Source organism: Crinia signifera, chromosome 6, assembly GCF_055691185.1.
Source record: "Crinia signifera chromosome 6, ASM5569118v1, whole genome shotgun sequence".
NCBI classification, from domain to species: domain Eukaryota; kingdom Metazoa; phylum Chordata; class Amphibia; order Anura; family Myobatrachidae; genus Crinia; species Crinia signifera.
The window spans coordinates 156,930,772-156,941,580 of NC_139222.1; the positions used below are offsets into that span (position 1 = coordinate 156,930,772).

Sequence of the window (10,809 nt, forward strand, 5' to 3'; positions counted from 1 at the left end):
CAACCTGGTATGTTTGCACTCCCAATGCTCTCCTATGCATGCCCACTGTTGCCACCAATGTATATAGTGTGTATAGAGCACTGGTTTGTCAACCGTGCACCCGACCATGTCACTGTTTGCTCGGGTGGGCCCCATGTGTGTATATATATATATATATATATATATAACCATTGTCCACCATTGCAGTATTCCATGCACTCCTCTCTGCTAGGCCCCATTCACCTGTGTGTGTGTGTTTGTTTGTGTATATATACATATAACCATTGTCCACCATTGCAGTATTCCATGCACTCCTCTCTGCTAGGCCCCATTCACCTGTGTGTGTGTGAATAGCAATCTGCACAATAAAATGTATAGTGGTTTTCATAAAAGTTTATTAACATTTTAAATACTTAAAACATAAGAACTAGGTAAACTGGTAACTATAACTATAAAAATTTAAATATGAAACAAAACATGGATATAACTATAACAACTAAAATGGTTTTATCTTTTTACAGTCCAAATGTCCAACGCAAAGGAACAAGAGTTTTTAGAAGGGTTTATAGAAAAATATCGTTCACATGAATGCCTGTGGCGAACAAAATCCAAAGAATATTCAAACAAAATGAAAAGAAACCAAGCCTTGGAGGACTTGGCTCCCTACAGTCTCCCATTTCACCCAGAGGCCAATGTTGAATGGGTGAGGAAACGCATCCAGAATCTGCGCACAGTGTTCTTAAAGGAACACAAGAAGGTGGAGGCTGCAAAGAAGTCTGGTGCTGGAGTCGACGAGATGTATCAAACATCGCTCTGGTACTATGATAGGTTGACGTTCACCCTCAGCCAGGAGTCGATGAGGACAGGAGTAGTCCTGATGGTCGAACAGGAAAACCAAGAAGTCACGGCGCAGGAGGAGGAGAATTCGCAGTCTGCATCGGTGAGTCTATTTTTTTGGCTATCTAATTGATTCCTCCTGCCAATCCACAGCGCCCTCCCCATTAAAGTAGGCCATGTACTCTTCCCTCACCTGTTTGGCTCGTGCACTCCCTGTGTAGTGTTGTGTTGGGGTTTGCAAGGAGGATATCTGCACTACCTCCTCTGGCAGTTCTTGGTCTTCTTGGAGTGCTGTGCCTGTAGCCCTTTGCTATGTGGATTTTCTGCGGAGCAAATTGTGCAGGACACAGCACGCCGTGACAACCCAGTCAATTTTGTCCACCCTCAGGTTAATGGCAGTGTGGAAAATGCGAAACCGGCTAGCCAGGATGCCAAAAGCATTTTCCACAACACGCCGTGCCCTGGATAGCCTGTAGTTGAAGATCCTTTTGTCATGGTTCAGGCCCCTTTGCGCATATGGCTTCATGACATGCTCGTGCAGGCCAAAAGCCTCGTCTGCCACAAAAACAGTTAAGCCCCTGTTTAGTTTCCTGGACAGACGGCAAGTGAAGGGTGTTTGCTATGAGTCTTTCGTAGAACTTTGTGTCCTTGAAAGTGCCACCATCCGATGCACGGCCATTCCTTCCTACATCCAGGAAGATAAACTCATAGTTCGCATTCACCACAGCCATTAGTACAATGCTAAAATACCCCTTGTAATTAAAGTAGTAGGAACCACTATTGATAGGCTGGGCTATGCGGACATGTTTGCCATCAATGGCTCCACCGCAATTTGGAAAGTTCCATCGCTGTTCAAACTCCTCTGCGATGACTTTCCATTCATTCACGCTGGTAGGGAACTGAAATTAGAAGTAAATAGAATTGATTAGTAAACATGTTCAATTTTTTTACAGCTTGGTGACTACCCACCTGCAACCCCAGACCTATCTGTCCTATCTGATAATGCATGCACATCGAGCGAAGCTCCTACTCCGGCACGCACTCCGCCACCCACCCTGGAACCCACTCCACCACTCCCCCGTGCCAAAAAAATGCGTGGCAAAGGAAAAAAAGGAGAAGCAGCAGCACATGAAGAATTTATGATGCGGGCACAGCGAGTCCTGCAAAGAAACCCGGACAAACATGACAACTACTTCACTTATGTGGCAGAGTGTGTTCGCAACATGGCTCCGGACCAGCAACTTACTTTTGAAAAGTTATGCATGGAGTTGGTGTATAATGGCAGTTTAGGGTATCTCAACAGTGGCACTAAAATAGTTGGCATGGGTAGTGCACCAGACACACCACTGTCATTAGAATCACCAGTGCCTACTCCGCCTGCCACCATAGCAGGCCAGTCGAGCACAATTCCAACACATACCCAGTCAACACCTACACAGCCTTCTCAACCCCCCCAGTACCGTCAATTCTACAGTTCTTTACTGATAGAAGATCCAGAGTCTCCTGTTTTTGAGGATCTGTCTTAAAAAATAGGCTATTTTATCATTTACCATCGACATGGTCTCAGCTGCAGGTTTGTGATGGCCACTGCTCACATGGCGTATGGCGCACATCAATGGGGCCGGGACCATTGCATCTGCGCCATGCGCCATGTGGGCCGCAGCCTTTACATATCTGCAGCAGACATCCTCTGCCACACAAGGGCCACAGTGTGTTTTTTTGTTTTTTTATATGCTGCTACCTGTACCTGCATTACCAGAGGAAGAACAGGATTCTCCTCAATCTGGATAGCAAACTCCATTTATTGCCCTTTTGTCTTTGCCAATAGTATGGGGTACTGTGCGGCAGACATGGTCTCAGCTGCAGGTATGTGATGGCCACTGCTCACATGTCGTATGGCGCACATCAATGGGGCCGGGGCCATTGCATCTGCGGTATGCGCCATGTGGGCCGCAGCCTTCACATATCTGCAGCAGACATCCTCTGCCACACAGTACCTTATCCCTACTGTTGTAAGGGCCTGTTCCAGAAGTTACCAGAGTGTGTTTTTTTGTTTTTTTATATGCTGCTACCTGTACCTGCATTACCAGAAGGAGAACAGGATTCTCCTCAATCTGGATAGCAAACTCCATTTATTGCCCTTTTGTCTTTGCCAATAGTATGGGGTACTGTGCGGCAGACATGGTCTCAGCTGCAGGTATGTGATGGCCACTGCTCACATGTCGTATGGCGCACATCAATGGGGCCGGGGCCATTGCATCTGCGCCATGCGCCATGTGGGCCGCAGCCTTTACATATCTGCAGCAGACATCCTCTGCCACACAGTAGCCCGTACTTATTGGGAAAGTTTAAACTGGGTCATACATACTTAAATCTTTATATATAGTGTGTGTTTTTGTACAATATCTTTTATATATGGTATTATAATATATTTGTGTTGACACAATCTATTTACTATTTTACATGTTTTACCTATGAAAGGCCTAAAAAACCTGTTTCTGTCCTAGGCCTAAATTATAAATAAAAATATTTTGGGTACTTGTTTCCTATCTGGGCGCCCGCTACGTTAATTGCGCACCATGCTATTCTCCGTATAAAAATCGGATCGCATCTCATCGGATACCACAAATGCACATACACGATATTGAACGATGCGATGCGATCCGATTTTGTTCCCGCTTTTATGGTTGGCCCATAGGATGGCCAATTTTTAGTGGACTGATAATGGCAATTTACCGCCCCATTACCAACGACACCACCACTATCCACGTGATCCCGAAGCGTGGCGAGCGCAGCGAGCCCCGCGAGGGGCGGCGGTACGCGTCCTCCGACTTTTTCATACCCCCACTATCCACGTCGGCGTGGAGTTGAGAATAGAATAGTGTGGCGAGCGCAGCGAGCCACCGAGCCCGAAGCGTGGCGAGCGCAGCGAGCCCCGCGAGGGGACGCGGATACCTGTGAAGCCCGCGAGGGGACACGGATACCTGTGAAGGTATCCGTGTCCCCTCGCAGGCTTCACAGGTATCCGCGTCCCCTCGCTGCGCTCGCCACGCTTCGGGCTCGGTGGCTCGCTGCGCTCGCCACACTATTCTATTCTCAACTCCACGCCGACGTGGATAGTGGGGGTATGAAAAAGTCAGAGGACGCGTACCGACGCCCCTCGCGGGGCTCGCTGCGCTCGCCACGCTTCGGGATCACGTGGATAGTGGTGGTGACCAGGGCCTGAAATGGTTATTTAAATAAAATAAAAATTTAATTCAAATAAAATATTTGAATGAAATAAATGTGATCCGATACAAAATGTAGTCGGATCGGATCGGACGCCATCGTACAGCATTGTGCACCGCATGCGATGCGATCCGATTTAAAATGAAATCGGATCGGATCGGATAGCATCGTATGCCATCGTACATCATCGAGTACCGAATCCGATGCGATGCGATCCGATTTCATTACGGTGCCGTACGTAGAAAACCTGGGCGCCCACATAGGAAACAAGTACCATATTTTGTTTGCACAATAAAGTGTACGGTGTATATTTCATCCTTACCTTGCAATACTGGTACTGCAGCACCTTCACAATGGCTTTGCAGGTCTCCGGGATGATAAGACCCAAAGCTTGCGGGGAGATGAGGGATCCAAACTTTAGGTCAGCAAGAGACCGTCCTGTCGCCAGAAACCTCAGGGTCACCACCAGCCATTCCTCAGCAGGGATAGCCATGCGATACTTGGTATCCTGCTTCTCGATGTGGGGAGTCACCAGACGCAGCAATTCCTGGAATGTGGCATCATCCATCCTCAAGAAGTTACGAAAATCGTCTGGGTTATTTTCCCTGATGTCCTTGAGCAGTGGCATGTGTGAAAGAGTCTGACGCTGAAGTAGCCACTGCTTTGTCCAGCATGATCTTTCTCTCCTGCGCTGGGCTCTCTGACGCCTGAGCTTCAACACTGCATAATAGAGCAGGTACTGTTGCTGGTGACTACCCATCACTGCATTCTCCATAGTGCAGGGTTAAAAGACACTTTGTAATGGCAGGCAAAACAAAGTATAATGTGTAAATAGCTATGTCCAGTGTTCAGCAGGTATAACCAAGCCTCACTAGTAACAAAGCAGAAATACACTGGTTTAAAATGGCTGCTGCTATTCCTATCCCCCTCTGCTAGTCTTATCCCCCTCTGCTAGTCCAGCCCCTTCATTCAAATTTCAAAGGCCAATCTGACGACGGTCGCATGTGTGCTTGCAAAAAAACAAAAACCAGCGATCCAACCGTCTTAACGACCATCGCGGGTGCATCGGGATCGGATCTAGATCGTTCCGCAAAAAAACCACAATTTTTGCTAATCGTTTGCTGTGGACTGCCTGGGAGCTCCCGGGAAGTCCAAGGGAAATCGTTCCATGGTCGTCTATCGGTCGTATACGATGGTGGTCGTCCTGGTGTGTACCCTACATTAGGCTAAGCACCACCCCCTGAGGTCAGATTTTACCTCAGCACTGAGATGGAGGACTCTGTGTTCCAGCCACAGACACTCTTATGCAGTCCCCTTCTCCCAGCCTGGGGAAGCAGGCCTCTAAATATAAGAGAGCTGCAGTTATTAATGACTTCTCCTCATCTGAGGAGGAAATTATGTTAAAAAAGAAAAGGCACATTAGCCCTGCCAGGTCAGATGGCAGCAGGGCATACACTGAGGAGGAAGGCAGTCACAGTCAGGAGCCAGAGTCCCCTTCTCCTCCTACATATTCTCATAAGGTAATGAAACAATGTGCCAGCAAAAAGAAACATACTGTAATGTTTCACAAAGAGACATCTGTTCAGGCAATAAAGTCTCTTTTCCAGGTATTGCCTGTGCTAGGAATACCATGGAGGTCATGACTAGACCACAGTCATCTGCCCACGACTGGCAATTATTCCCTGCCCCTGACAGGCAGCATGCACAGTACTGTGCACACACACAGGGACTATTCAGCACAGGACACAGTCCCCATCTCGCTCTAATAAGGAGAAGAGCGCACTCCCAGTCAACTGGGAGTCTGAGGAGGTGACTAGGACTAGTGCCTCCTCCCGCAGGGGCAAATACAGCGACTTGCAAATGGCCTGCGTCACATTAGCAGGGAAAATGCCCCCTTCCAATCTGTATTCAGCACACTGGGCTCTGAGCGAATGCTCACAAGTGTATAATTTTGTGCAACTGGCCTTTCACACTGCGCTAATTAAAGAGCATGAGATGGTTCTGCACAACCATACGGGTATTCCGGACATCCCAGCATTGTTTGCCCCGGAAATAGACCCAGCCCTCTCTGCACTAGTGGGAGAAAGGTCCCTAACTGATTCAACAGATAAGCTGCTGAGGAAAGTGCAGTTTAAAGCAGCAGATGCAGCTGGCTCTCTGCTATTTGTTTTAGACAAAGCAGAGAAAGAGGGGTTAAAGACAGGGTCCCTAGACTCCCTATTAGCCTCAAAATGGCCCTATTAAAGACGGTCATCAGGGCCACACTCATGATAGGGCAAATGTTCGACTTCATATCGAACGCCCACAGGACTCGCTGGCTAGCGACCGCGGTTTTAACAGACGCGGCACCCAGACCGGTACCTAACCTGGTCAACTCAGACCTTTTTGGCCCCGACTTTATAGACGAAGTCAAGCTCCGCTATAAGGCCAGAAAATCGTTTGCAGATCTCAAGGGCCACCAGCCTTCGAAGCGGCCCTTTTGTCAAGAGGGTCATTCTGCCAGAGACAGCGGATCGACCTGTGAGCAACGTGGCACCCACAGACCTCCCAGAGGAGGTTATTCCAGGAGTTGCAAGAGGCCCAGGTCCCTCCAATGTTTCCCGTCCTAAAAAGACAGGATATGGTTATCTCATGCCACCAGATGTTGTTTTACCTACTCCTCATTTTTTCCATGCCGTGCTCTCCTGTGAAAAGATTACCACAGATTGGTGGTTGTTAAAGGTGGTAAGGAACGGTCTTTCTCTTTCGCTTCTGTGATTCCCTCGCCAAGTACATCCCTGTACAATAGACACCAGTCCCATTCTAGACACAATGTTATCCCGGGCCCTTCAACAAGGGAAAATAGAGCCTGTGGACATTTCCCAAAGATGCTGGGTCAGCCATCTTTTCCCTGTACAGAAACAAGATGGTTCCTACAGGCCAGTATTAAACGTAAAATCCATAAACAAGTATATATACGCCTGCGATCCTTTTGCATGGAGGGTCTACCAGACGTCCCATTTGTACTAGCCTTGGATGTCTACTGTATCAAAATAGACCTAAAAGAGGCCTTCCACACAATACAAATCGACCCAACCACACACGGCTACTCAGGTTCTGGTGGGAAACAGTCCTGTACCAATGGACTGTTATGGTCTTCGGCCCATCCAACGCCCCCTATACCTTTACCCGCTTCATGAAGGTGGTAATTATGCACCTGAGTCAGTCAGGGGTCCAGTGTATCATTAACTTGGATGACCTCCTAGTACTGCATCCCTCACAGGAGACACTCATAGTCCAGAGGGATACTATACTGGCACTACTTCGGGGCCTAGGTTTTACCATAAATCTGGAAAAAACAGTGTTGCTCCCTTCCCACTCCATCATCTTCCTGGGATTCTTAATAGATTCCCTATCTTTATCAATAGCAGTTCCACAAGACAAATGGAACACCTTACAGACATACGTGACCCATTCCCTGTCACACCAACTAACTCTGAGGGACTTAGACAGAATAATTGGGAAAATGAGAGCACTGGATCCGGGATTTCTTCATGCTCCATTGCTATGCAGACAATCCCAGATCCTTCTGTCCTCTCTCCTTCGACAAGGTCTAACATAGACAGACAAGATAGTTCTGCCACCAGTTGCTCGGAAAGAGATCCGTGGCTGGACATTTCTTCCTCTTCCTCCCCCCAGGTCTCTCCTAAACCCCAAAATAGATGTGGTGATTACATCAGATGCATCTCTTTTGGGATCGGGGGCATTCACCCAAGAGAAAGCAGTGAGGGGGAAATGGTCCAAGCGAGATTTACCAGCACACATAAATATCCTATAACTGAGAGCTGCAAAACTAGCTCTAACCACTATAGTCCCTACACAATCCAGACACATAACCGTACAACTCTGTTTGGACAACAGAACTGCTGTCTCCTACATCAACAAGATTAAGGGGACTCACTCCGATATCTTATGTCAAGAGGCACTAGACATATGGAACTGAGCGACAGAACGGTCCATCCTTCTGTCCGCAATATACGTTCCGGGAGAGCTCAATGAGCTTGGCGACTCCTTGTCAAGGAACAAACTCACCCTGGATTGGGCAGCCCTCTGGCTGGAGAAATTTCTCTCCATCATAGAGAACTTTGGGACACCTTTTTGTCCAGAATTTGGACACAGAGATGTGTCCAAAATTTGGACATAGGGAGCTCTCCACATGGACCCAATGTCCTTCTCGTGGAAAGACCTATCCCATCCTATGTCCTTCTTGTGGAAATACCTTACGCATTCCCTCCCCCAGCCAGGTTACTATGAGTTCTTTACAAAATCAGAACGGACAGGGTATCCCAAATAGTCCTCGTATACCCAGTCTGGCCCTCCAGAGTTTGGTTCCCATTAATCAATCTCCTTCGCAAGGGCCCCGAAATCCCCTTGGGAATGTCCAAAGAATGTTTCCAGTGCATGTGGATAGCGATCTTTCTAGGCTGCTAACTCAGCAAACCTTTCAGCCTCCTCCACAGCCTTGATCAATGCCTGTTTTAGGACGATATCCAGGCCATAATCAAGGAGTGCATCTGGCATACTACAAAGGCATCATTAAGAGCCCATTCTGAATCCAATTTAGCCCTAGACTTCTTGGCCGCAAAATTAGAAAGGGGACTAGCCTCAGCCAGGGCCGGATTAACAATGGGTCTGATGGAGCTACAGCTCCAGGCCCACTCTCCAAATAGGCCCATTTTGTATCTGAAGGCCAGGGCATTCCAACGAGCCCAGCCCCGCGTCACTAGCCCCCTGGGAACCGGAGATACCACCAGGCAAACCTGGAATGTTTTCCCCATAGGATAACATGGGACCCGCTAATTCCAACCTCCGCCCGGTTCCAACAGCTGCCAGTTCCCTCTCCGGCATCACAGAAGCTCGAGGTTGATATCTCAGTTGAACCCAAATCTCTGGGCCTTCATTCTGATACCTGGTCCATATGGGTTCATTGGTTCTAGAGATATTGCGGGTAAACCAATTTTTTTTTCATTTCTGAAGAGTAATTTCATGGCTGTTCAGGTTGTTTGAGGACAGATTTCTCTGGAACCAAACGGCCCAGTTTCACAGGACCAAAATCATTCTAAGCCCACATGTAAATGGGTCAGTTGGTTCCGAAGATATAGCTGGTTGTTTAAAGGGGGGCGGGGGTTTTCTCTTCCTGACACCAGAAAATGCAGGGACTAGGCTGGCGTAAAAGGGGCCAGTCCGGGAATGTCCCTGGTGTGAAAGGGGTATTTTCTGGTGTGAAAGGGGTATTATTTCAAATAGCCAGGACATGCAGTGCTCTGAATACAGCCGGGCAGCCCCCTGCTCTCTGCCCGGCCTTCGGCGCGCAATGCCCCTATTTATGAAGCATATTGGGGGTTATTCTGGTTGATTCACAATGCTGCGATTTCGCAGCCTTGCGAGTCCACCAAACCCCGCCCGGCGAATCGACGCCCACCCGCCACGCCCTGGAAGTGCGGGTTCGCCCACACAGGCTGCGAATGGATGTTTTGCATAAACATCCATTCGCATGCCTCGGGTAACCATCGAATTATGTGTTACCCGAGGCATGCGAATGGATGTTTATGCAAAACATCCATTCACAGCCTGTGTGGGCGAACCCGCACTTCCAGGACGTGGCGGGTGGGCGTCGATTACTCCGACCATCGAATGATGTGTTGCGTGCACGCATATATAAGTGACTTTTAAGTTACTTACATATGCGTGCACGCTGGCGTGGATATGGGCGGGCAGCTGACATCCGGGGATTTCAGCTACCCGCCCCCCGCACCAGGGTCACTGCCTCATTACCATGAGAACAACCAACATTCTCATGGGAACGCCCATGGAACACTGGGCGTTCCCATATGGTAATGGGGCAGCCCGGCACCCTCCGTCCATCTCTGCACACCGCCATGGGTGCGTGCAGCCGGCGAACCGAAAGTTTGCCATGGGTGGATGCACCATACGTCTGCACAGAAACCCTCCTACGCAGACACGCAACATCGGTCCTGCATGCGAATGCACGCAGGACCGAACAAACGTGAATAACCCCCATTGTGCATTATTTCTCAATCTGTTTGGTATAGTGCAGGCATGTTCAAACTATGGCCCTCTAGCTGTTGTAAAACTACAAGCCTCATCATGCATTGCCGCAGTTTTGCTATTAGGGAATGCTAAAACTAGGTCAAGGCATGCTGGGACGTGTAGTTTCACAACATATGGAGGGCCACTGTTTGGACATGCCTGGTATAGTGTGTATTTTGGCTCAATCCATGTGGCAAAATCTGTGTGGCATAACATGAATTTTGACTCAATCTGTGTGCCATAGTGTAATTTTTGGCTCATTCCATGTGGCATAATGTGTAAGAGGCAAGTACAGTATAAGGGGGGTTACTATTGTGTTGAATGATTTGTATAAGGGGTATATGGTGTGGTATACTTAGGTGACCATATAAAAGGTGCTGAAACGTTGTCTACCAAGTTTCGGCTTTCAGTTTTTTTTTATGACTGGAATGCCGCCGCACCCCGCAAGTATTTTAGGACATCGGCATCCTGCGGGTTCACCTTTGGACGGCACCCACCAATATATCTTCCTGCATTTTTCCTATGCCAGTCCCCTGCCTTTTCCAGGTATATATAATTAGTTGAAAGTATTTACACAAATAGAGACACACCCACGAGCAGACCACCCAAACAGAACACTGGTCACGCCCCCAACATTATTAGGTGCTGGCCACAACCCCTATTATTGTGCATAAT

At 48.3% G+C, this 10,809-nt stretch overlaps 1 protein-coding gene across 1 annotated transcript; it reads left to right on the forward strand.

The window, feature by feature from the left end:
* Nucleotides 1–274: 274 nt before the first annotated feature.
* On the forward strand, nt 275–2,383 carry LOC146007116 (uncharacterized). Its single transcript, XM_083145495.1, has 2 exons — nt 275–919; nt 1,770–2,383. The coding sequence occupies exons 1-2, from the start codon at nt 506–508 to the stop codon at nt 2,340–2,342; spliced, it is 987 nt and encodes a 328-aa protein (XP_083001621.1). The 5' UTR covers nt 275–505; the 3' UTR covers nt 2,343–2,383.
* The last annotated feature ends 8,426 nt before the right edge of the window (nt 2,384–10,809 follow it).

Bases quoted from the DNA above. Each gene is read 5' to 3' on its own strand.
- LOC146007116 (XM_083145495.1), top strand. From the start codon at position 506: ATGTCCAACGCAAAGGAACAAGAGTTTTTAGAAGGGTTTATAGAAAAA. The intron at 920-1,769 runs GTGAGTCTATTT...ATTTTTTTACAG, and splicing joins AGAATTCGCAGTCTGCATCG to CTTGGTGACTACCCACCTGC.